Below are 26,161 nucleotides of genomic sequence, written 5' to 3'. Positions count from 1 at the left end.
TTAAGACTTTATATTTCTAAACTACACGCGGCTTAGTCGACTGTTTATTATTCTCCTCAGCTCCAAATCCTGTGGGCTTGCAACATTATATATTCTTCTCTCGTCTCGAAAGACTGCTGACTGTGAGTGATTACTCTCAACCAGCCATTTTCCTCTCAGTCTCAAATTTGTGCTGCATCTTTGTTTCAACAAATCATCACCTAATAAAACTGCTAATGTCCTAAATAACACCTTCACTAGCAAATAACTGAGGGAGCTTTAGGTGCCGAGATATAATCTGAGGAATAAACTGTCAGGTTCAAACCTGTCAGGTTCACGCAAAGTTATTTTTGTTGTTTTTAGTGATGCTCCCACGAAATATTACTAATTTAAAGGCCTCATAAACATCCATATGATTTCTGCTTTATTACACAATAAAAACGTTTCTGAATTTGTGAAAGATAAAAGAAAATCAAATCCACGTTAAAGATTAAAGACGGCTAAAAGCCCAACGGGACAAATCAGTTTCCCGCTGTATTCTCTCATTACTGTGAGTGAAGTTGTTGCTAATGTGGAGGGACGAATGAGCTCCTGATGCTGGAAGCAATGCAGGCAGGTACGCTCATTTCTCTGTAGTTTTTGCCTCATTTATGCAGAGCCTTCCCAACACGTCATTCCATCATCATCATTTCAGATCCTTATATTTCAACCTGGCCGGTGGAGCAATGCTTTAATGTGGTGGTGTTACCAAGCCCCGCCCTCTCAGAAGAAGGCCCTAAAATCTAAATCAGTAAGACGTATTTCTAATTCTTTATTCACTGGATTCTAGTGGGGGTGAGAGTGGCCCTGCTGGGGATTTTGTTTCCGCCCCTCTTTTGGCTGAAGTCTGTTTTCTCGCTGGCTTGAAAGAGGTCATTCATGAAATTTTCAGCGGTGGAGGAGCACCATGACATGTCTTCATAATACTCCAAAATGATGTCACGGCATGAAGTCCAGATTTTAGAAGTAAAGCTCGCTGCTTCCAGATTTTAATTTGGTCCAAAAAAGCAGCTTCGAGTGAATCGGCCTGAACACAAAAAGGAAACCAATCACTAACTCAGACTGCTCCAGGGGAGTAAAATCATAACTTTGATTGAGAATCAATGGTTATATTTTAAATTTAGGATTATTCAGCCTCTCCTGAGTGCAACAAACAACGGTTGAGTTGTGGAGGTCTTTAAAATGTGAGAATAAAGAGAAAGAACGTGACATAATGAATGTGTTTGTTCTTCTTGGTATAAACAGCAGCCTTACTCGAGTCCTCTGGTCGTCTTTTTCGACAAGTTCTTATAATAATATCTGGTTAAACATAAATCTGGCTCATTTAACATTTCCTGATGACTTGGGAGAAACCTCCAGGGTTGAAAAATGAAGTCAAGGGAAGCAAAAAACTGCAGTTCCTCCAAAACTCCAAAAGTGAGTCAAACCTTTGGGCTCTTATGCCCATTAGAGCTTAAAACATGAACACACACACCATGCATGGTGAAAACAAGGAATTTTATATCACATTTGTTATAGTTGTAGTAGTCAAACCATTTTTTCTAATGCATGCATGTTTTTGAAGAACAACTGGAGGCCCAAAATTGAACCCTGTGGGACTCCACGAACAATGCCGTGAAGGGAAGATGAAATAAATCTAAAAGCTGATGGCAGAGGGTCAGAAAAGGCAAATGACGGTTAAACCAGCCCAGCCCATTATCACTGTCAAAAAGAAAGAGCTAAAACACATTATCACAGAAAAAAGTACAAAAGTACTTCACATAAGATATAAAACTAAAAGGAAGATAAAAACAAAATCATGAGGACAAACAAAATTAAAACCTGCTAAAAATTTAGAGGATGAATGAAAATGAGAAAGTCCTGATACTGAGCTGCATTCAGAGTTTTTGTGGGTAAATCCTGAACCATGAGATAACCAGAAAATTCTACTTTTTGAAATGTTCACTGAACCTTGTGACAATTTTTCTAAAAGAAATTTCAGTTTGTTTCCATATAGAAGTTTTCACTTGTATATTGTTGCTTAATCCAGCATTTTGTGTAATGTATTGCTTAAAAAATTAATTATTATTAAATTAGTTAATATTAATTTATTCAGGTTTTTCAAGATGAAAAAACCCTGAAATATAAATATAAATATAGTATACTTGTCATTAGAGGGTCTGTTTGAAATGTCTGAGTTTGGACTGTACCTGGTTCTGGTCTCTTGGTCTTCGTGAGTAGAGTGGCACATGGCGCTGAACTGTGAGACAAAGAAATCGTAGCGGCGATGGTAGGAAGGTGTGTCCTCCTCGATGTTGGCAAACTTCACAAACTGCAGAGAGCAGAGGAAGAATCAGCAAACATTCATTAGCCTGAATTTTCTGTGTGAGTCAGAGATGATGGCTCGCCATGAAAGTGAACACAGGCTCTGTGAAATTCTGAAAAGTAGTAACTGTACTATTCATAAATAATAATAATTATAATTAGTGAATAGCACACTCCTCGAGGCGTCCACATTATAGTAAAAAAATATTCTCAAAAAGCTTCCAGGCCTGAAAAGTGAAGCCTCCTCTGCTTGCAAAAAGACTTGCAATTAAATAAAAGTCTGTGGGGAAAATGGCCCTGTGACCTCAGCAAGTACTTTCTGATTAATTCACGGTCTCGAGCTGTTGTTTCTTACTTTAAACAACATTAAACAAATTTTTGTCTAACGGATTATCAGCCAATCACACGTCAGCTGATGAGTCCACGCCCATCTAATCCAGTTTCAAAACACCAACCTGTCAACCGTAAAAACACTCAGGTACAGGCTTTACTAACCAATGCAGGACATCCATGTTTTATATATTGTCCATGTATGCAGGAACCTGAAGTCCTGAAAATAGCAAGCTGATAAATGTTTGACCTTTCACCTCAACAACAGATACAAAGAAAAAAAAGCCCTCGATCACAACACTGGTAACATGTCAGAGCATTTCCTGTGACCCAAAGCACCGTCACATTCCTGCACACAGATTAATTTGGGAGCGAGTGTGACAATGACAATAACTATTAGAACCACCTCCCCCACCCGGCCCAGCCTGTAATTTTCTCCCTCCAAACGAGCTTCGAGTGTCCTCCAGAGAGGCCTCCTCCTCCCGGCTCAGCCGGCTGCGCTCGAGGAGCCTCTCTCACCAACCTGTCATTGTCCACTACGACAAATTGCCTCAGCACAGTTCAGCGTCAGTGACAAAAACCACTCCGTTCTACCGGTAATTTCCTCCCATTTTGTACCTAACCTCTCCTGGGGGTAATGGCTCAGATGGAAGTAGCTATGCCGGCAGCTGGCGCACAGGAGAGTGGCTTCCCCTCAGCAGATTACGGTACTGTACTGCTGTGCTGCTGCAGAAGAGGAAATTCAAGCTGTAGGCACTTACAGACCAATTACAGTCGTGTTTAGGAGGTAGAAGGAGAAGCTTTGGTCACGACTTGAATTTACACGTCACACAAAGACATCCTGAAGGGCTTTAGTTTGGGTATACTTTGTAATATCCACCACACTATGCACACTGCATTGTTGTAAAACCATGACAGAAATCTCAGACAAGCTCAAACTTCACAGAAAGCAGTCTGAAGTCCTTTGTAGCATTAAAAATGCTCCACGTTTTGTTGAATATGTGCTGTTTTGAGGTGCCTCTCGTCTGATTTTAGGGTCTTTAATTCATTAGTGCATAAGTCTGACATTTAGTCATCAGGACGATGTATTGCCTGGGCTGAGAGTTCACTGGTGAACCTGCTGGAGTGTCAGCTTGACAGTCTGAGTGGGAGGAGGCTGAATGTTTGCTGACTCAAGCCAGGAAGTGGAATACTGAAGCTTAAACTAATTATTAGCGTGTATTCCCTTTGGCAGCGGCTCTGATTATAAGTGATGATAACCCATAATAACAGGGCTGACTCATTTTCATGTATCGCACGCCTGAAGCAGTTTACAGGTGTTGTACTTCCTGATAGCATTCAATTTCCTGTAACCTCATCAAACGTGACATTTCGGCATCATCCCCGCGAGAACGTTCACAGGAAGTTTACGACAACTTGGGGGAACGTCTTGAGCTGTAGACGGATTCATAACTGGCTGCTTCCTCCTGAGCCCTGACTCAGCTGATGATGATGATGATGATGATGATGATGATGATGATGGTGATGATGATGATGGAGAACTCCTCGCCCCGGTAACTGTTGGACTGGGGGTTTACTCATCAAAAATCTACCGTCGCCTCGAGTTCACCGTGCGATCAGCCGGCGGTTACTGAACGTTAAAATGTTTATTTTGATATTATTTGCACTGTAAAGTTACTTTTCTGTATTTTACACCTATCATGTTGCATGATGTGCAGGTTTTTTTGTTTAATCTGTTAAAAAAAAAAAAAATCACTTTTTTCTGCTACGTCTAACTTTTGTAAATCTGTTGTTTTTTTCCAAATTGGGGCCTGAGCTTCACTTAAAGGCTCCGACAGAGGAAGAAACAAAGGCTGTACTGTTGACTAACGAAGGCTCGTCTGTTAGAAACGGAGCTCATACTTCTCTGGCCATCTGCGAAGTGCTCGCAACGTGTGAAATCACAAGAGGAGAAGGACAACAAAGGCCGCAGTGAAAAGCAACAGATGGAATTCGATAAACAAGAGAAGTTGACTCTGATTACGGAGCGTCTCGGAGGTATCAAGGTGTCAAAATGCTTCAAACTTTGGAGAAATGAAAATAAAAATAATCTTATTCCTACATAGTTTTTGAACTTGACCAAAACTTTCTACTATCCATAAACTGTACACAAATCTAAGCAAGGAAAATTGGGTTTTGGGATAAAGCTATAGACTGCATCTATCTCACATCTGGCTCCACAGGTTACAGATCGCAGACACATGGACTCCCCTGTGTGTCTGACTCGGTGTCTGAATCTGGACTGATGAGTGCCTCTTCCACTGAGATGGAGTGAAGGAAGCACCACTTCGAGCCGTCACAGTTTGCCAATTTCTTGTGATAAAGTTAACTGGGAGATGAATTTGTAAAGCGTGAACGGCTGGCAGCGCAGACAGCAGCAGAACACAACGGTCACACACATTTATACTGGGCACGGTAAAAAATAGGAAAGCCAGTGGGGCTGTAGGAGGAAAATGATTACATTAAAGGTGACAAATGTTGTTTGGTTTAATGAAAATGTCACTGTTAGACTGATTGGAACTTTTTTGGTATTATTTATATACAGGATGATTTATCACCTACCTCCACCCACGATGGTTTGTTTTGGCTCGTTAGTCAACCGAATGTTTCCAAAGTTAACTTACAATGGACTTATTGGGCTTTCCCTCATTGTCTGACAAACATATGTCCTCGCCAAGTGCTGGATGCTCACATTAGACAGAGCAGAAGTTTCAGATAAAGAGGTCCACGTTTGTACAACAGTACAAGGTCAATTTTTTTTTCTACTGTTGGCTCTGCATGATGTCATAAAGAGTGGATATTCCTAATATGCCAATCAGGCACAGAGGCCCCACCCACCTTCAGTTTACAAGGGAGAGCTAAGGGGGAGGAGCTAAAATGGACTATTTCTTAAAAGCTACTCAGTCATCACTCTTTGCTTCTCCAGCTTGTTTTAATACAAGGTTTTAAAAACAGCCCTAAGCTCTCGAAGACCGATATTTGAATGATTCGTTGAAGAAACACTTTTGTGCCCACTAAGGTTTCAGTGTGGATGTGGGATTTTTTCATAATGATTAAACCAAATCACACAGCAGTGACCAACCTCGAGCTGTCGATAATCTCAGACATAGTCTGGACTGAAGTTTGGTCCATTTTCAGCCTTTCTTCCCGTCGTTGTCATTATATCTCAACGAGCCCAACTTCACTAGTTTTCCAAGTTTTTTTTCCGAAGTCCAAAGTTTTGTAAGAGTAACAGTTTTGCTGGCTTTTGAGGGGCTTTGAAAAAAACTGAGGTCTGCAGCTAACGCTCCATCTATTTTGATATCATATCATCCCCGCCCGTCTTTTATCTTTAAATCTAACTCTTTCCCCCTTGGATGCCTACTAGAGGAAATCCCTGTTTCTCTTTTCTGAACTGAGCAATTTCTGTTATATTTCAGGCATGTTTCCAGAATAAGATGACGTCAGAAGTTAATGTGGATGATCTCTGCCTATACAACTTACTAGGGCTACACCTGGAAAAACCTGGAATCTGTTCCAATGGTCATCAAACCACGTCTTTATTGAGCTATTTAGTGACGTTTCAAAACTACTCATTAAAACTCTTTCTTTCTGTGGTTCCTGCTCGAGAATGATGCGCCCAACATGAACTGAGTGTTTCTCTGCGATCACAAACTCCATGTAAACCATCTTGGTATGAAGAGTATGAAGTATGAAGGTAAATAGGCATCACAATAGATGCCACTGTGTCAAAGTAACTGAGGCTGGAACAGAAAAATAGTAAGATTCTTTTCTTTTTTTTGTACTTTAGAACCTTTGAAAATATGCTGCAATTGACCAAAAACTGCAGAAAACCACAAATCAACATGTGGAATGAATCAACATCTACAAAGTTACAGAGGTTGTAGTACAGACATAGCAAGACATTTTGTAATTTGGCACCAGAAAATGTCGATGTCCGATGGGAAACTGCTCTTGAAGCACTCTGGGGCATTGAGTTGTTCACAGTTTTATCGCTGTTAAGTTTTGTGCGTTTGTGTTTACATTGTTACCTGCCTTATAATTGCTTGTTGTTCTGTGTTTGGCGGTCGGAGAAATTATTTTTGTGAGTTTTGAGCTGAGATTCTGATGTTTGTGTGGATACCACAGATGTCTGTATTTAAACAACAGACCTGGCAACACGTGGAACCAGATGTTTGGTTCACCAGGTTGCGGGAACAGGGGAGGTTGTCAAACGTCATCTTTATGGACGAAAGAATGAAAGACACTTTTATGTAACTAACTTTCACCACCAGGGGGCACTTCCTCTAAAGACGTCGTCTTTTTCCAGTCCCGGCGTTTTACATTATGACGTGTCGTTAACGACTTGTATGATTGACTCACTGCATCATTTTGTGGTAAAATTGGTATTAGAAGAATTACTTCAGCTTCTGCTCTTCAACACAATGACTCTGTGTTATGGACAAAAATTCACAGCAGTTTATTTTGATGTTTTAAAACACAGACATTCAACATAAGCACCTCTAGGACTCTAGGAGTTGACCTCCTTGCTCTTGTTTGCTTGTATCATGAAGGATATGAAGTTCTTCAGCTACTGTAAAGCTGTTTTGCTGCTGAGCAGCAACAACAAGCCCTAAAAGTGTGACGTTTAAAAGTAATTAGACACCGCTGAGGCTCCACTGAGGCCGGCCGGCTGGTTTCAAACAGTCTTTTGACCAAATTGCTGTAATTTGCTGAGCTCTCTGTGTTGGTGCTTTTCTGCAGACGTCTGAAACAAACTCATTAAACTGATAATTAGGCAACAGAGCAAACAAAGGAGCTCCGTTTTGCTCAGCTGCGCCACAAAACCAAACGGAGACATTAAACGAAACGTCTCCGTTTGGAGCCGGCGCCGTAGGGGAAAATTTAATTAACATGACTCTCACCTAAAGACGGCAAGCACCCTCCAGCCCCCCGATTTGGCTAACTGCCCTTCTCTTCTGTCAGTCTAAATACCACACATAAATAATGCAAAGGCTTTCACATCTAAACCTTGGGCTCGGTTTCCTGCTCGGATGAAGCCCCAACAATGGAGACAGACAGGCTCAGAACGAAGGAGGCGGCATGAAGGAAAAAACTTCGGGTTCACCTTCAGAAGAAACAGAAGGAGAAACGGGGCTGACATTTGCTGGCGGCTTAGAAGCTAATAATAATTAAAGTCTTTCACAGGATGTGTTACACGACAATTTCCTCTGTGAGAGGAGAAGTGAAATGAGCTATTAAAGTGCCAACATCAACCACTGACGTATTTGACCTGCTTTGATTTATGACCTTATTTTTTTGTGTGTGTCAAAAACGTTGTTGTGGCTTTAATCTGGAGGAGTGTGGGTTAGTCTGTGATGGAAAACATACAAAGTTTGAATAAAGCAGAGTCAACAATAAAATCCAGGTTGCTGCTAAGAGAGTATCCGCCTGAGATTAAACGTAAAATCAAGCTCAAAGTGAGAAGAGTAGAGGCTTTTTATTGCATGCAGTTTACAGCGTGTGAAGGGAAGTTCTGTCCAGCCAACGTCTGCAGCTTCAAAAGCTGTTGGCATGCATGATGAAGGCACACCAACTGCTACCTCTTTTCCCATCTATGCAAAACAGGCTGTGCGTCACCTGACATGCTAACGCTTCTTCTCTGTAAGACCATTTGTGGAATGTGGACCTAGCACAACACCTGGGAGGCGTTTTTTATAAGAGTGAAAGCAAGCGCAAGTGGAAGCAAAGTTCTCTGAGAAACGATGTTTTGGTTTCTGATGCTGTAAAGGATTCATTTAAAGTTTTTGCATGCTCTCCTCCTCCTTTCCCTTCATCTAGAAAAAAGGCTTCAAGTGTGTGTTTCTGTGTTTTCGTCTTACCGAGTTGGTTCCCAGGACCTGCAGGTCTGGCTCTCTAGACTCCAGCAGTTTGGCCACCATGTGCAGGAAACTCTCCACGAAGGGTTTGATGCTCTGAGAGTGACACGCCATCAGCAGCTGGTCCAGAGCCTCCATGGCTATCACCACATTCCTGCACACAGCAATAGTTTTTTGGGGCTCTTCTCTATTTAAAAACAGAAGCAGCAAAGCTCGGGTGGAGACGAGAGATTGGTTCTGAACAGAGGACGGTGCAGCAGATGTGTTTCGATCAAAATACACAAAAAGAGTTGGTCACTGTCGGGTTGAAAGTGGGCGCTGTCTGTGCACTGAGCACATTATTTCATGATGTAACTTTACAGCAGCTCCACCTGGAAGGAGAAGGCTGATGTAACAGACCCGAGCATGCAAACATGTCGCCTTGCTGGGTGGACACAGCGGTCCGGTAAGGATGCGTGGATGCCGTGCAGAAGGTAGACGTGTCTGCTCTCTGACCGTCAGCCTCAGGGAAACAACATCAGAGCCAATTTAGACAGAAAGTCTGACATTATAATGGTTGTATCGATTCAGTGCTGACAGTCTTCTTTTAGAAATACTTCAGGGAGGTTCTTTGTTCCGTCTCTCAGCTCATTTTAATTACTTTGCAGAGCAGAAATGGAAGTGGACGAGACTTAATGTCACTGCACTTCTTCTGATGAGTTTTAATGACAGGTGGCTGGACAGTCTCCTTCACTTTCTGTTTTTAAATGTCACCTAGTATTTCTGAACCTCGGGCTGACTGCGACTGCTTCATCCTGTTTTTAGCCCTTCAGCATCCTTACGTGTCTTTGCTACGTCGCACTACATTCTCAGGTATTTTTCCCTCAACATTTTTTCTCTTGTCATTTCCAGATTTCCAGTATGTTTTTGGCAAATTCATTTGCAGCTCACTGTTTCATAGGAACTGTGCAGCTTATTCTCCTCCTGCTGTCTCACTGAAGTGAATCTGCATCATGAATTGAAGCTAACAGCATTTGCTGTTTGAGGTGATGAAGGACCTGGGTTTTCCGGGGTAAAACACATTTATCTGGCGCTTGGGACTTAACAAGTCAAACACCACTCACCCGTAGCGGTGTCGCACCACATCTCTGCTCAGCTTCTCGGCCAGGTAAGCTCCAATCCTGTCCAGTTTCTCTGGAGCCGACACGGCGTAGAAGGTGAGCTTCTCCATGTCCGACTTACTGAGGCCATCCTGAAAACAACAACGCAGTCAGGATTCAGAGGATTTAAACAAAGCCTGCTAAAACTATCTTCTGTCAACACTGACTCACTGACGGATCAGATGATGCACTTTGTCATATAGAGCAGGCTTCCTGAACCCAGAGTTACTCCAGCAGCGTTCAGAGTGTGAAAGTTAGAAAAACATTTAGACGTAGAAAAAAAGTGCTTGTGCAAATATGTGAAACTGGGTGAAGGATACATGTTGTATAAAATGCTTTGAGTGCTCAAGCAGAGTAGAAAAGAGTTACATAAGAACCTGTCCACTTAATATAAGCTGCTTCAGCCTGCATACAGCCGCTACTGCCTCTGCAAGCCACTTTGCAACCCACGTCTTCTTTTTAAAAGAGTTTATCTGTTGTCACTGATGCTGTCCTGTCCATTTGGCTTTCATGCATGCACATGAAGCAGGGCGATACCAAAGCAGAGCCGTAACACAGATTATAAATCAGTGCAGTTTTAACTAAAAACACATCACAATCTTCCCGTATGAATGAAAATAAACTCCGTGCCTTTTAAGACATCACAGTACTCTGTACTGAATATGTTTGAATTTTGCTAATCGGACGAAACACGAAACTCGACGACATCACTTTGATTGTATTTTGCTTTTCAGTGTTATTTTACACACGATGTGATGAAGCCAAATATTCATTACTATTTGCAGCCATCGCTCATCGATGATACAGACTCTCTGCGGTACTATAATAAAGTAATAAGGAGACATCATCTCTCCAGCACGTGCTCTGAGCTCTTCCCGAAAGCCCGAGCTCCTCACCCTGCATCTCTAAAGCTGGACCCAGACTCACAGGAAGCTCATTTCCAGCTCTCGTACCCATGATCTCAATTTCTCATTGTAAGAACAAAAAACAAACACTTATCGGTAAAACAGCAGGTTCATCAAACGGCAAAAATCAATCTGTCAAAGTTCCAGTCAGACTTATTCAGTTGATCAAAGTCATCTGAATCCTTCTTTTAACCTCCTAAACTTCATTTTGTGGCACTGACATTAAAACCAGTGGACTGTGAGTGTGTTTCATTTGGCTTCCCTGACATGGATGCAAATGAATGAACACCACAGATCAGTGCTCAGAAACATTATAGAGACTGAAACTGCACATTATCAGAAATTATTCATACTGAAGTCCAATTACTGTAGTGTATTCACGGCCCTCTCTTCACTCAGGGTCCATTTCTGCCTCGTTAAAACTAACGAGAGCTCGTTCCGGTGTGGGGATTCAGATTCTTCTCTATCAGAGTGCTCATTCAGGAACCTCAGGACTTCAATACTGTACTGTAGTCAACACGTATACATACTGTATGTACTGACTGGCCAGAGGGGGAGTTAATTTGAGACCGGCTGTTCCCCGAGTGCTTTCAACCCCTCGGGCGCTCGGTGAGAGATAATTAATTGGCCGAGGTCTCGATCGTTCAGGCATTTTGATTTCCCACTGCACATGTTTGCTTAAACCAAAAGGTCCTTGAGAAGACGTGTGGGGAGGACGCGAAAAAAAAAGAAAGAAAAATCCCTCCCCTGAGCACCGGACCAACCGCACACACATTTGGCGTTTTAATTAACACACGTCAACGCATCAAACAGGTGAGAACAACTTGTGGTGGTCTGGTTATCAAAGCCACGTCACATTTAACAGGCAGAATTATCAAAGTCTGAAGCGTTCATGCGTGGCTCTGCGGTCGACCAATTATCTCCGTGTTGTGTCGAGTAAGCTCGTCGGTGGACGTGTCGCCGGGTCTCCACAGCAATCCCAAAAGTGTGATAAGACCCAGGCAGCCGACGCAGCGCTAACACACCGAGGAAGCTACAGACTTCTGTCCAACAGACTCAGTCTGAAGGTTTTTTGCTTCCTTTGTCTTTTGTACCGCAGTGTTTCTGATCAAATGCCAGCAGGACACAAACTTCTCACAGCGGAGGATGTTGGGAAACCCTCCCAGCTTCCCCAGAGCAACAGATAAAGGATCAGTAGAGCAAATCTGACACGTGGCCTCACATGAATGCACAAACTAGTGTTAGTAAAGGTCTTTAGGAGCACTGTTTCAGCTGTGTTAAGGTAAAAATCAGATGCATGCTCTAATCAGATACTTTACTAATCTGGATGTAAAACATTTTCACTTTAATGGTAGATTTTAGGCAGCGGAGGTCACATCACACCTGGGTCCAGTCTTTGTGCATTTGATTAGATAACAAACATGTAATGTGTTTGCAGGTACTTACTTTGGGGTCCTCAGGGAAGATGTTGTCCACCAGGCGTTTGTACCTCGGCCTCAGCGGCCCACAGCAGCCGCAAACTCCTGCAACAAAGACAGAAGTGGCCATCAGTGAAGCCTGACCTCCAACTTTCTGTAATTAGCAGCTGTCTTCATGCCTCACAGACAACAGAATCTCGAAAACTGGAGGCAAGAAATGGAGCTTGTAACCCTTTTAAGTCAGAGTAGCTGAGGAAGAAATGTGGAGCTTTCAATCAGATCGATGGAACTTGACTGTAAAACACATTCACGTTTCCTCCTGTGACTCATGGACGAGCGCCTGAGACAATCCAAACTTACTCTGGAGTCAAGAGCTGGCTCTGATAGGTCACCTCGTATTGACCAACATGAATTAGCATTACAAGCAGCAGCCCGGGAGTCAATACGAAAGTGATGAGTCATCAGAGTCGAGGCTCGGCGGCGAAGAAGTCCTCACGAGGGGCATCTGACTCAGGCGAGTTCATCCAGTGCTCAACTACTGCGTACTTTATGGCCTCTAAGGTCATTTCTTTCTAAGCAGTTAAATCCAAGGTGAGAATTTGTCCTTTCCAAACATTATCCAGTAATTCTAACGTGGGGCTAATGCAACATGAAACATCATCATCTTTCTGTCCCGACAGGCCTCAAACTTCACGTGTACACAGATTTGTGAACGCTCTTCCTGACTGATGACCTCGACCGTCAGTGCAAAGTGTCATCAGTGAAATGTCAGCGTTTCTGCAATCAGAGGAGCAGCAGACCACAGCCGAAAGGTCACGGCAGCGTCGCGCTGCTCTGACAGTCGATCAATGAGGCAAAACATTTAGTACGAGGGGAACCAACTCTAAACATCTGAAATGAGAAGGACAACAGCACCGTGCACACTCGAGCCACCACTCATTTCTTTATGTTTTGTTTCCTTCCTGGAAATGATAAAATGGTTGAGAGCAGCAGTTCGCCAAACTTTGAGGCTCTCCAGAGTTCTGATTTGGACATTGGTGCTTTTTCACACATTTTTAGAGCAAACTACAAATAAAGAAGTGCTGGCTTAAGAGTTTCGCACAGCACTGCATTTGTAAAGGTTTAATAAATGCAAGGTGTTTATGGAAGCAATAAAAATGTTTAGCAGTTCTGTAACATTGTGTTAAAATAATACAAATATAACAATTTAGACCTTGACCTTAATTCTGAGAGACTAAGCAGGAGTTGTTGTTTTTTTGTTTTTAACTTCAGACTAAATTTGAAAAACTATTGGAAACCACCAAAAATCAATTAAGGAATGAACAGCGTGTAAATTTGGCTCAAGCTGAATCCAAATGCATAGAATCAGAAGAAAGGAGAGAAATCCTCCGAGAGCAAAAATAATCACGACAAACATGATCGTCCAAAACAGCAAATAAAACTTCCCAGAATAAAATTTAAATCCATCAGCTGCAAAGAAACGTTTAAACGGCTTATGAAGCCGGGCGTCATTTATTGATATTTCTTATCATTCAAGCTTGATGCTTTGAGCGGGCAGCTGACTCACAACCATCAGAAGATCCAAAAACATCTGCACCAACGCCTCCTCACGCTGCTCATGTTGGAACATTTTCCCAGAATCAGGTAAATAAAACATATTCTGACACTCTGCCTTAATTTTAATTTTCTGTGCTATAAAACTTTTACACCTGAAAAGAAGAGAAGTTTCCACAGACTGACGCTGAGACAGATGTGGCGGTGTGGGTGTGCCATCAGGATCACACTTTACCAAGATGTTTCTAATCCATTTATTGACTAAATACCAACATTTAAAGGCAGATTATGGGAAACAAAAGCAGAAATGCTACTTTCTCCATATTCCTCCGCTTGCCTCCTCAGACTCAGAACACTAACTTCAGGGATCAGGCCTGGGACATCATTTCCCAGGAGCCCCTGCTGCTGACACCCTTCATAAGATGGAAGGTGACCGCAACACCTCCAGAGAGCAGTCCTCGGGGGAACCTGCAGATTACCAACTTCATTAAGGCTTGTATCAACAACCTGTCGCCAAGGCAACCTTTCCACTGCCGCCACTTTAAAGCGTTCATTACAGATCCTACAATTACCTGCCACATTAGAGCGGCCGTCTGTTAGTGCGACCTGTCGGCTTTAATGGAATTCAGCTCCGACGCTCTACACCTGCTCGCCGTTAAACCAGGTGCAGCTGTGGACGTCATGTAAGCGCGACACAGAGACTCTGACAAAGTCACGTTGTTCACAGCCATGAGCGTGTGCACGTCCCTGCTTTGCTAATTCTGATTTAAATCTTCGTTTTCATGTCTTAACCAAAGTTTTGGGCCTCGTTATTGTGACCATCAGCTGACACGACTTTCATATCCACCACAGTGTTGCACATCAACAGTTAGGCCTCTAGAATGAGTAAAATCAGAAGCTTCTTCAGATTAAACATCGCGTTTGTGCCTCTCGCTGCAGTCATCTTATACACGGCTTATTTACAGCCTTCACACTTGAAAAGGTGAAGACGCATGAATGTAAACGCGCACATGCTGGGCTCTTGCAGAGACACAGCGTGTGTGTTTGTGTGTTTGCAGACGTTGAGGATGAAGTGGAAACACCTGGGAGGCTGCGGCTCCTCCTGCGTGAGGCGTTCAGGGACAGCAGATGGATCGGGCCAAACACGGCGCTGCAGAGGGGGGAGGTGGTGTGACGGCTTTCTATTTCCATCCTCGTTAACTCGCCTCTCATTCCAGCGTCCGCAGCAGGTCAGGGTGAAAATGCATCCGCCTTTAAAGGACTCTAGTTTAAAGAGAGGCTCAAGGCACATGTGCAGTTATCATATAATCCCGCTAGCTCCGCCCTCAGCGACCTTCAGGGGTGTATTTAAATAGTCAGTTTCACCGAGGAAGGTTCCTAACTGAGTGAAGTATCGTTCTGTCAGATTCTCTGAGCACCATCGGTATTCCTCTACCTCCTGACTACACTGAGGTCAAGGAAAAGGAGGCAGAGGTCAGATTTTGGACTAATCGAGTGCACCCGGGCTCCGGTGTTCAGCTTCCTCTTTGCCAAGCTGTCTGTCTCTTGACAGCTCTAATGCTTCCTTTAACATTCGGTCCTCTTCGCCTCGTACTTTGAGCTCTGATCCTTTTTTGATCAGTTTACCATCTCACTGCGTTTCCTGGACCGCGTTCAGTCACGCTCAGCTCGTCTGTATGGAGGCACCAACAGCAGAAAATGAACGACAGCAGCTTTAAATTACATTAAAACTAATTCTGGTTTCGAGCATCGTGACTTCAGCGCCGTAATAGAGGCGATGCATCAATTCCAGCATTGCGCTGCAGAGAAGGCTGCTCGACTGCTGCAGGCTTCAGACGGAGAGACCGCGGTGGTCGTTCAAACACACACACAAATAAATTACAAACACGCACAACAAAGTGAGCGGGCTGAGGAGAGGCCATTACAGAGGATGGAATCCATCATCCTGCAGCGACTAACACAAAGGCGGGCGGACGTTGGTTAACACGTCCTGACAAACCGCTGGAGTCATGCAGAAAAGCCCGAGCGCCACGGCAACGCGTTTTTCAGACGTTTGAGAGCAAATCGCCACTAAACGTCTGAATCCACTTCTGTCTGCAGTGGGTCTAAATAGCTTGTAGCATGTGCTTTAATCACAGTTGCACGTTGGGTAGAGATTTGTCATCAGACAGTTGCTTTGCCCCTGAGCAACACCTGAGTGCTAACATCATTTTTCTTGGTTGATATCCAGCCTAGCACAGGCTGCACGTGTGTTTGATTAATCAAATATTATGGTTTGCATTTTTATGTGAAGTGAAAATAAGAAGCTAAAGCAGGAGGATCACAGAGCTGCAGAGGTAAGCACGATAAACTCAGATTTCTGAAACTGTTGCTCTGAGATTTTCTGCTCGTTTGTCACATTGAGACTAATCGACAAATATCTGTGTGTCTCATTTTAATGAGAAACCAACCAGACGGTGATTAAAATTTTATAGTGAACTGAAGCGTCGTGTTTGTCCTCGTCTAGTTTAGTACTTTATTTTTCTTTACTTCAGAAAAGTTTAATGATCATTAAACTTTTTAAACAGAAGAGTTTGAAATGTTGGTTAAATAGAAAAAAAACGAACGTGGGGTCGAGTTTGACCTACCGGAGCTCGCGAGGCCTCGTCTGTTTGAGGAGCGGTTGTAGCTGAAGGCTCCGTCAGCCTCGGTTCGAGGCACCTGCCTGTATCTCCTCAGGATGCCCCTCCTCACGTTACCACAAAATGACGGCATAATTGCAGAAAACTTCAATTTATCCCAACTGTGGTCCAAACAGATCCCACAGCCTCAGTGGGCAGGCATGGGTTTCTCTTCTTGGAGTAAATCCTCCAAAATGAGACTGTCTGCTCAAAAAGTAGATTCTGTGTCCGCCTCACCAGTAACACCAAGAAAACCTTCCAGCTTCACCTTTTCATGCTTTTTCCCTGGCACAGGATCAGCATCACATCTGTGATGGACAACATGCTCAACCACTGGGCTTCGAGCTGGAGCTGCGAGTCTACAATCACCTGGGATTACCCCACGTTCTGACAGAGAAGACGACACCCTGCCGGGCCTAATGTAGGTCTGTCCACAGGGTCTCGGGTTACCGGCCTCTGCGCTCACTGGAAAACGTAATCCAACACAGAGACGGAGACAAAATCTGGCAACAGAAGAGCCTCAAAGTGTCTCTGACATCATCTCAGAGCAGGAGCTCAGTGAGAAATGAGAGGAACATTAACCTGAGAACCACAAATAAAAGCTTTGTGGTTCCTTTTAATCACATGACAGGACTCCACAAGACTTGCAAGGTAAAAAACCAGAGAAGAAAGGTTCCACAAGCTGGACACAAAAACTAATTATATGTTCTATTCATGAAAATGTAAACACATTTTTAATAATGGTTATACATTATGAAAAAAATGCATGTAAATGAGCTCCCTTACATCCTTGTTGGTAACACATCCTGTCCTCGTGAGCGGCAGTTTACAGTCAGCCTATATTTATATCCCCAAAACAAAACAGAGAAGAAAGGTCTGGAAGGATCAGGGCTGGAAGAAGCACGATGACCAACAGCTGTTCAAATAACTAAATAAATGGAAACTAAAACAGATTAAAAGGAATGATCTAGAAGAATGGACCGGGCTGTCAGGACACGGGCTACAAGTAGTTTTTGGCAAGCTGAGGCATTTAAATGGAAAAGATTCCCAGCAGAAATCACACAATGTGGGAAAGCCTTTCGGGAAAAGTCCTGGGAATGTGCCAGTTTGGTTGGTATAGACATGAGTAAACAAAGCTCCAAAACCAGCCCTGTGTCTGGATACATGAACACCTGTGGACCAGGAATCCAAAAAATGCAAACTGAAAGCAGAAGAACCAACCAGGAACCTCCAGGGATGAAAAATGAAGCCAAGAATTGAACCTCCTCTAATGGCCTCTGGAGGATCCCTCCAAAAACGAGTCAGTGCCCACAGGCAAGTTTACACAATAAATGTTTAGGCCTGCAACAAAGCATGATTGTAGTTCTCTGTGGAGAGCTTCCAGTTCATAACAACTACGAGAGGGGCGCTTTAAATTGTTTACATTTCATTTATGCTTAAAGTTGCACATAATTCAGAGTTAGGGGTGGATACTAGCCGAAGTAGCTGTTGCTGACTGTTATTGGACAAGCTTCACATCAGCTAATGCGATTCCACTCGACCTCTCGAATGGGCTTTTTAGTGCAATCAATCAGTTTTGGTAACTCAAACTGTTACTTCAAAGGTTTAAAGACAACTTGTTCTGGTTTTCCTTATTTCCTGCGACACACATCTTCAACTCATTGATGCTCATTTTAAACATGGACAAAGTTTCAATTAATGATGCACTTTTCAGGCTAATCACTCTGTTTCACACATGTTTTTTTCTACTCTTGGATATGCATGATGTCACAGAGTGTAGATATCCTGAAAAGGTCGCGTAAGGTAAGGAAGCCCCACCCATTTGCAGGTTAATCCTATGATGGGCTGCCAATCAAAAAGAGTTACAGAAACAGGTGAGATGCACATAAAGAGGGATTATTTTGAACAGTGATTCATGCAAAGCAACTGTAGTAGAGCAGAATATGTTGCCTTTGAGTTGAGGTATTAATACATGGCCTTCTGTTTGTTGCTATTTTATTTTAAAGCTAAAAAAATAAACGATGACACTCAGCACCACTCTACACTCACGGATGGATGTTTTCCCCAGCTGTATGATTACATCACCAATCAACCTACATAACAGGGCGGTCGTATTTCCTCCTCATTTTCATCCATATTTAAAGCCAGTAAACACATCAGGTTTGGTTTTCTTTCATCAGATATGTTACCCTATACTTCCAGTGGCGTATACAGGGGTAGAATTATGTTCTTCAGACCCTACAGCTGCATGAAAACATACACCTCAAGACCTCTTAAGCGTGACGCTGCTGCTCCATCTACTACTTCCATCTTTTCTCCAGCCGTAAGTAAAAACAAACACACCTCCCACCAACGTAACTCTCACCTCTGGCATCGCCCCGTCCTTTAATCTACACCTAAACCGTCTGCGAGGCACGTAATCTACAAGATTAAAGAGTGCCCTCACCCCTGCTGATTAATTCCCTGCCCTTTGACAAGCAGATGAAAGCCATGTTCTCCCTCCCTCTCTCTCTCCACACTGTCAATCAGGCGCCCGACAGCATCCTCCTCGCTGCGCCCTTGTTCGCCTCGCGTTTTTGGGGTCGCAGATGAGTGTGCGCGGGCCCGTCTGGCTGCTGAGACGCCGTCCTTGGAGATAAGAAGAATTAATAAAGTTGAGTCTGTGATGATAGAAGCTGGATTTAAATGAGCTGTGAGAGCGGCCTGAAGGAGAGCAGCGGGCGGCTGAGTGTGTTATTGTTAAAATTTTCAAGGGAAAGCAGGGCGATGTTATCAGGCGGGAAACATAATCCTCTCACTGAAGGACTACAGACGAGGACGCAGGTATTTATATGAAGATATAAAGCTGATACAGATCCATCTTCATCAGCTCTGACACTGATCTGATGCACAAGCATGGTCCCCTACATCTTTTAGAAAGACATGAAGGGAGCATTAAAGCTCGTAACAGGTAATGACGTGGTCAACCACTGAAGGACATCCAGGACGTGATGTTAAGTTAATCTAATGGACGTAACTGAGACGATGTCTGTGTGCCATAAACTCCCAGCATGGTTTGGCTGAAATATCACAGAACAGCTGGAAGCATGTCCAGGGTGTTTTTGTGCTTCGTGCTCACACTGAACTCAAATCATGCTGCAAGCCCTTCTGAAACCCTACGCCATAACCTGATGTTTACTCGTTAGAAATGTAACAACATGTTTCTTCGACCCAGTCTGCAGCGACTGCGATGGACCCGTTTAGTGCTGTAGTTTATAGCTGCTTCTTCTTCTGTTACCATTTTTCAAAGAGATCAGAAGAGAATGGAGCAAATCAAAGATAGAAACTCTGCCAACTAGTGTTTTGGTGGTGAAATTGAACAGCAAAGCAGGCAGGAGCATAAATGCTGGTACGACGTAGGCTCTGCAAGTCCCACCTCTCCAACAACCCTCTAATGGATAAAGCAGTAAAGAAAATGAGTAAGTTGGGCTTGTAGAGTCAATTTCTCCCTTTTTAAGAACTCGTCCATTTAAAGTTACTGACTTAGTTGACTTGATTGGTGCCCCGACACAAGCAGCTGCAGATTTCACCTCCACTAATTCACGACACTGAACCTGACTCTCTCTGCTACACTTATACTGTTGGAATTAGCTGATAAAAATCTGTCTGTGCTCCAGTTTTGGTGAGTGAAATTGCTGTATTCAAGTCTGTTAGTACCAATTAGCAGATATATGAATCTGTCCATTGCACCTGTTGGTGAAATATGCAAATCTGTGAATGCATGTTCAAGAGTCTAAATTAAAAGCAAACTGTTTGTATACGATGTGCCCAACATATTCAAATATATCGTTTTTATTTCACCTGGAAAGAAAAAAGGACCCACTTTGCACATCCATCTCCAACAGGCTCACTGTCAGTCAGGAAGACGAAGGAAATATGGAAATCTGACACATCATGACTCCAATATTTACTTCACACCTAAAAAGTGTCTCATCAGATCTGCAGCTGTGAGCCTGTTTGTTACATTAACAGTTACACATTATTTATACATGAATGTCTGCTGCACATACCCATAAATATCCGGATATTTATGCATTTTGCAAATGGCCCGAGTGTTTGCTTGCTTTGAAAACCCTTCCTGTGAATGGCTGGTGGGCTCATTGACTTGCATTACCACATCCTGCTTTTGAACCTTGAAGGACACATGCACAAAAACAGATGATGGCCCATAAATTTACAGCCTCCCTGTCGCTCTGGAGCAGTCCCGGCCAGACGGATATCTAAATTTATGCTGCTTAAAAATCTGTTTTTCCCCCTCAGTCTGTGGCTCGGAGTTGTGGCCGGGTTCGGCGGTCTGTCAGCAGGATTATCTGACCGCCGGACACACAACTTCTCAAGGTCTCTTATTTATCAGCAGAAGGTGAGCTCGCTGCACCCGTTCCTTTGCAGAAATGCTGTTTATATTAAAGCACAGTCGGAGAACTCAGATGTTCAGCTGTAAGACTTCTGCCTATTTTGTTAGTTCAACCTTAGTTTGTGAAACGCTGGGACCAAAACACGGATCAGATTATCAGATTTATTCTCCCTGCATGCACTGCTACCTTTCACATCATAAATGTAGCCACTGCGAAATGAAACTGTGGAGGCTAAACTTCTGTAATATGTGGATTTTTCTCCGATTCGTCTCTGGCTCGAGTAAGATAAGGAGTACTCTTCATTTCCCTCACATATTCCCAACAATGGGCAGGATGAGAGAGTTAGGATGTGCTGTTATTTAGGAAGATATTTTATAATGAGTTTCTGACATGAACGATGGGGTGAAACACCTTAAACTTCTTAAAGCTTTCAGGAAAAAAGAAAATACAGAGTGAGCTGTTAGGGTTACATGAGCCGGGGCATTTAGACCTCAGAGCGAAAGGACAACATTCATTTTGGGACATTATAAAAGGGAGTCGAGCAATACAGGTCGAGGGAGTTTGGACTCATAAGCAGAGTAATAAATTCTCCTGTGGTGCTCAATATTACTGCGACCTTTCCTCGATGTGCAGACGCAGGATGCCAGGAGGACTCATAAAACAGCCTGTTTAGTCCAGTTTGTTTTTCATTTAACGAGTCAGTCTGTTGGATTTAACTCGCTGTCTTTGCAAATATTATATATATATATATATATATATATATATATATATATATATATATATATATATATATATATATATATATATATATATATATATATATATTGTCTTTATAAATATATATATATATAATATATTTGTTACACTTGGTACGATCAGTGACATCGGATCTGAGCTTTCAGCCAGAGTTTCGGAGGAAACAGACTTAACTGAGACCAAAAAACATGCTGCCAGTATCATCCAAATGATACCAAAGCTATCACAGACCAAGCTAAGCTAACTAGCATGCTATAGCTGTGACATTACTCCAAAAAGTTTGCTCCCACGCAGCCTGTGAGCTGTTTGGTTAAAATTATCTTCACGTTCAAAACCAGTCAGGGAGTCGGCATCATCTCATATACTCATCTTTTTCTTTTAATCCTAGATTTTTGGACAATCTGTGAAAAGCTAAAAACTCACCCATCACAATGTAGACTACAAGGCCCTAATTATTTAATCTCTAAATGTTTATATCATTTAATTTAAAAATACGTTTAATCGATCCAACACGAACCAACTGAGACTTTCTTTGTTTGAATCAACAAATCAAATGTTTCCTCCACAAACTGTGATGAGGGTAAAGTTACGTTCAGGTATCTGTAGTTCTCCAACAACTTCATTATCTGGTCGTTTACACTTCTTTTTTGAATCTTCACAAATTAATTTACGTTACAGTTTATTTCAATCTCAACGTTGAAGCTACAATAACCTCTACTAATTTTAGTTTATTGCATTTGTTTATGAATTATGCAAATACCCTCTCTGCTAATTACTCCCCCCCTCGCCCACAGTGTCTGTAAGATAATATAGAGCAAATACTTCTGCTTTGGAGAATTACGCTTACCTTTATACACTTTAACAACCATACAACATCTCAACCTCATCTAGAGTTGACAATTAAAATGCTTCCCTCCGTGCTTCGTGTTGTATTAGTTAACACATCTTAAAGCACGTCCAGAATTCGTTGAGTCTTAATCTGCAGAATAAATCTACAAGTTAAAGTTTTTCCCTGAAACCAAGGATATTCACCAACATTTCCCTTATTTATACAGTAGAGAGATTTGCGATGGTATCGCCTTGAGCGCTCTCACCTTCCCCGTGGCACTGCCTTATAAACATTTAACCAGCAGCCACAGGAACAGTCGGCGCCTTGTGATAAATTTGTTATGTTCGAAACTGAATTATGATCCAACTACAGATAGTGGATTTGTTGCGGAGGCGGTGGAAGCTCAGTGTTTCTCATTTAAATATTTATGTAGAGGAGACAAAAGAAGGAAATGGAAACGGAGTCAGATGAAATCCGAGGGTTCACGTTTCCTAGATGGAGAAGAGGAAGGAGGCGTCACGGGGAATTTGAGCTCTCCGCAAACGCGGAGGCGCGAAGGTACACGTCTTATAAAACGACAAATGGATTATTTTGCTTTAAGCACAGTGAATATTAACCCCTAAAACAGAACAGAGGGGACAGAAAATACTGTAGTTTTATTTAAAGCTACAGGTTTCAGGTTTAAATACTTTAAAGTGCGTATTACTTCATGAATGTCTGTGTGTTGGTGACTGAGGTCACAGTTAGGCCAGACCACGAAGGAGTGTTTTATAATCCTTTAAAAAAAGATAACGGCTTCTCAAGGTGTGCTGGAACAGATTCCTGATGATGTTAAATGTTAAAAAGCAGTAAAGGAGAAAAACATCAAGCACTCTTTGACTGGTAAAGGTAGACTTTAGTGTGTCTGTGGGGTCGACAAAATAAGACTGCTCTAAGTTAAAAGGCAGTTACGCTCTTGCAGTACATCACTGACAGCCATGCTTCCCAAAGCATCTTCTACTTTTCCAGACTTAGGTCAAGGAAGCCAAGCAGGTAATCCAAATGTACTTTGTTCCCAGCAACATGTTGTTGTGGGTCTAGCTCCGAGTCTCCTCCCATCCAATCAGATGCCTGGATCATCTCAGCTGGATCCTTTCCCTGGGAAGAAGGAGAAGGCGGCTCTTCTCCAGCCATGCCAAACTTGTTTTACATGGTGGGCCGCATACAGCTCACTTTGATCTTAAAATGGGCTGGAACAGTAAATTCCTCTGTCAGCGTAAAGACGTTTACCTACACATTCAATCCTCGAGTCTTTGGGTTTAAATTGTAAGAAATAAATGTGTAAGATTAGAGAGAACCTCTGCTTTTGATAATTATAGTATGAACAGCCATGTCTTTACCTCTTTCATCTATTGCCTGTCAGTAAGAAATGCTGTGAAATTTATGAAGGAGTGTCTGGCAGTCTGGCCCCTGGGCCTTATGTTTGACACCCCTGCTCTACAACGAGCTCCCTCTGGATGTCCGAGCTCTTCATCGCATCTTTGAGGCCGTTCCGTTTGAGAAAACGCGTTTTGGCACCTGTGACCTGTTTAAGACCTGAATTAGTTAAAAAGTTGAATTCTTGAGAAAGCAAACCATTAAATTAGTCAAATAAAAACCACAAAAAAGTAAGTGGCTGTTGAATGATAGAAAAACCTGTTCAACATCTATTAAAAAAAAAAAAAAAAACTTACAAATTTACATGAAGAATAAAAATTGAAGCTAATTAATACCAGTTCTTGCAGACTTCTTGTCTTCTGAGCAGCAAATGACCGAATCGGAGCTTCATAACAATCTGCAGACTGTTTCCAGCAGGAATAAAGGCTCTTAAATAAATCATCTTCTCTCCACGACACTCAAATGATCTACGTGACCTCCTGATCCGAGCCCAACAGACCACCATCAAGATGAGGGAACACAAAGCAACCTCTTGAAAATCCACAGGAAGTCCAAGATGGCGACTCAGCGGGGTCCAGCATTTCAACATTTTCAGCAAAGGCCAGCAGGGATCCTACTCAGCACCGGTGAGGTCGAGCTTATAATGCCGACCCCGAGAGCGCATCCGGCGACATTTGGGTTTTAAAAAACACATTCAAGAAACAGAAGCTGCTGTCTCCCAGCCGCCCGCTCCATCAGTCTGACACAGAGGGGGTAGCTAAAGCCGAGCGGCTCCAAAAATGACTCCAACGGCTGAGCCGGGAGATCCATCAAAGACAGCAGGGAGGAGGATGATTGCTGAGCCGACCCATCCATCTCTGAGCAAATTACAGCCACCGCCAGGGAGAAGTCAGCCGGCAAAGACAGAGGGAGAGGTGGATGCAGGGGGAAGAGTGAGGAAAAAGCGAGAGGAGGAGTGAAAGAGGGGAAGAAAGGAAGGAAAATGGGGGTAAAAAGGGACAAAACAGACAGAGCAAAAGGTTTAAAAGGGCAAAAGACTTGAACGGGTGGCATCATGGGTGGTGGTAGAGGGAGAAAAACAAGAAGGGAGAAAACACTGAAGAGGTTATGAGGAGGAGGTGGAGAGGCTACAAGCTGACAGATGAGCCCAATATAAAGACCTCCACCTTCCCATCCACCTCCCAGACAAGGAAGCTCTGGAGGACACTGAAGATGATGACATTAATCACAGATCTGACGTCCAGACCAAAACTTCACTTGTATGTATTTGCTAAATAATGAATCGCAGCTATCAGGACGTCTTTAAACCAGCCTTCATTTCAGGGGAGCAGCTAAGTGAAAGAGTGAGCTGCTAAAACTGAAGCTGGTGGGCATCCAAGAGGAGGAGCGGGGTTGGTGAGAGTCAGCGCCAGCACACAATTACCTGTCTAAGCCTTTTATCGAGGGAGAGAGGCGCAGCGAGGGGATTTAACTCGACATTCCTCTTCATAAATCCCGAGAGCTCGGGATCCCTCAGTGGTTATTGGATTGAATCACTTTCTTAATGTCTCTCAGTTCAACTCTTGGCAAAGAAGGTGTGTTATATTAAATAAATTAGTCTGAATCAAAGAGCTGCTGGATGCCAAACTGCAGCCTTAGAGCTGGGGAAGCGGTGGGTGTAAACGAGCCGTTACTGTTGTTGCAGAAACTGTTGGAAATATGACAACTTTCATTTGTTACATTGTTTTAAAGTGTGATAGATTCCCTCCTCTTTCCCATCATCTTCTAACTGATGATGAATCTGGTTCTTCCTGTTAATAAGGAGTTCTTCCTCACCACTGTTGCCCTGTGCTGCTCATAGCCCATCACCTGATTCCTAGTTTCTCTCTAATGTTGCAGAGTCTCTACCTGACATTATAAGGAATCTAGAGATGCTACCTGAATCTAAATGATGAGTAAGGTGAGCCGCAGGGGTCCTTTTGTAGAACAATGATCTGCAGGGCTCGCAAAATTTCAAAATCCCTGGTAGCCCTTCGGGCAGGGACTCTTCAGTTTTTGGTAGCCCAAAATAAATTTAAGTAGCCCGAATAAAAAAGGGAGCAATTTTTTTTATGTTTTGTTTCCTGTTTTGTTTCCGTTACAATATTATACTTTAATGTATAATATTGTAACGGAAACATTAATCAAAAAATTGTTGAAACACAAATTACAATATTGTATAAAAATTACAATCATCAACTCAAATACTTGGTTGTAATTGAACAGAAATTTCTATGAACTTGTAAGAACTGTACAACAGGAATCAGTCTGTGTCAGATCCTGAATTTGAAATTTCCACTGAAATCACAGGTAAGAGGCAAGTGGAACCAAGATCTAGGCCATTTGCTTTTTGAAGTTTGCAAAGACTGCTAAATTTTGCCAGTGGTAGTTCACTCTTTGCAACATAGTAGGCTGTTCTAAACAGATTTTTCAGGTTGATTTTTAGTATGTTATTTGCAGACTGAGCAATAATCCATTTCTTGCATTTCTCATGGGTTCTAATGGGGGCCTTTCTTAAAATTA

General features: G+C 42.7%; 1 protein-coding gene across 6 annotated transcripts in view; it reads right to left on the bottom strand.

Annotated features, from left to right (window-relative positions):
* efr3a (EFR3 homolog A (S. cerevisiae)) overlaps window positions 1-26,161 on the bottom strand; it is a 109,386-nt gene that overhangs the window by 58,853 nt on the left and 24,372 nt on the right. For all 6 annotated transcript variants that reach the window (XM_063462081.1, XM_063462082.1, XM_063462080.1 and 3 more), the window contains 4 exons: window positions 12,040-12,116; window positions 9,653-9,780; window positions 8,553-8,703; window positions 2,208-2,329 (listed from right to left, as the gene is read on the bottom strand). In XM_063462081.1, coding sequence (XP_063318151.1) covers window positions 2,208-2,329; window positions 8,553-8,703; window positions 9,653-9,780; window positions 12,040-12,116 — 478 coding nt within the window. The remainder of the gene's footprint in view (window positions 1-2,207; window positions 2,330-8,552; window positions 8,704-9,652; window positions 9,781-12,039; window positions 12,117-26,161) is intronic.

This window comes from Pelmatolapia mariae, linkage group LG18, assembly GCF_036321145.2.
Source record: "Pelmatolapia mariae isolate MD_Pm_ZW linkage group LG18, Pm_UMD_F_2, whole genome shotgun sequence".
NCBI classification, from domain to species: Eukaryota; Metazoa; Chordata; class Actinopteri; order Cichliformes; family Cichlidae; genus Pelmatolapia; species Pelmatolapia mariae.
The sequence above is the reverse complement of the archived record's forward strand: the minus strand, read 5'-3'. Positions and strand labels throughout refer to the sequence as shown.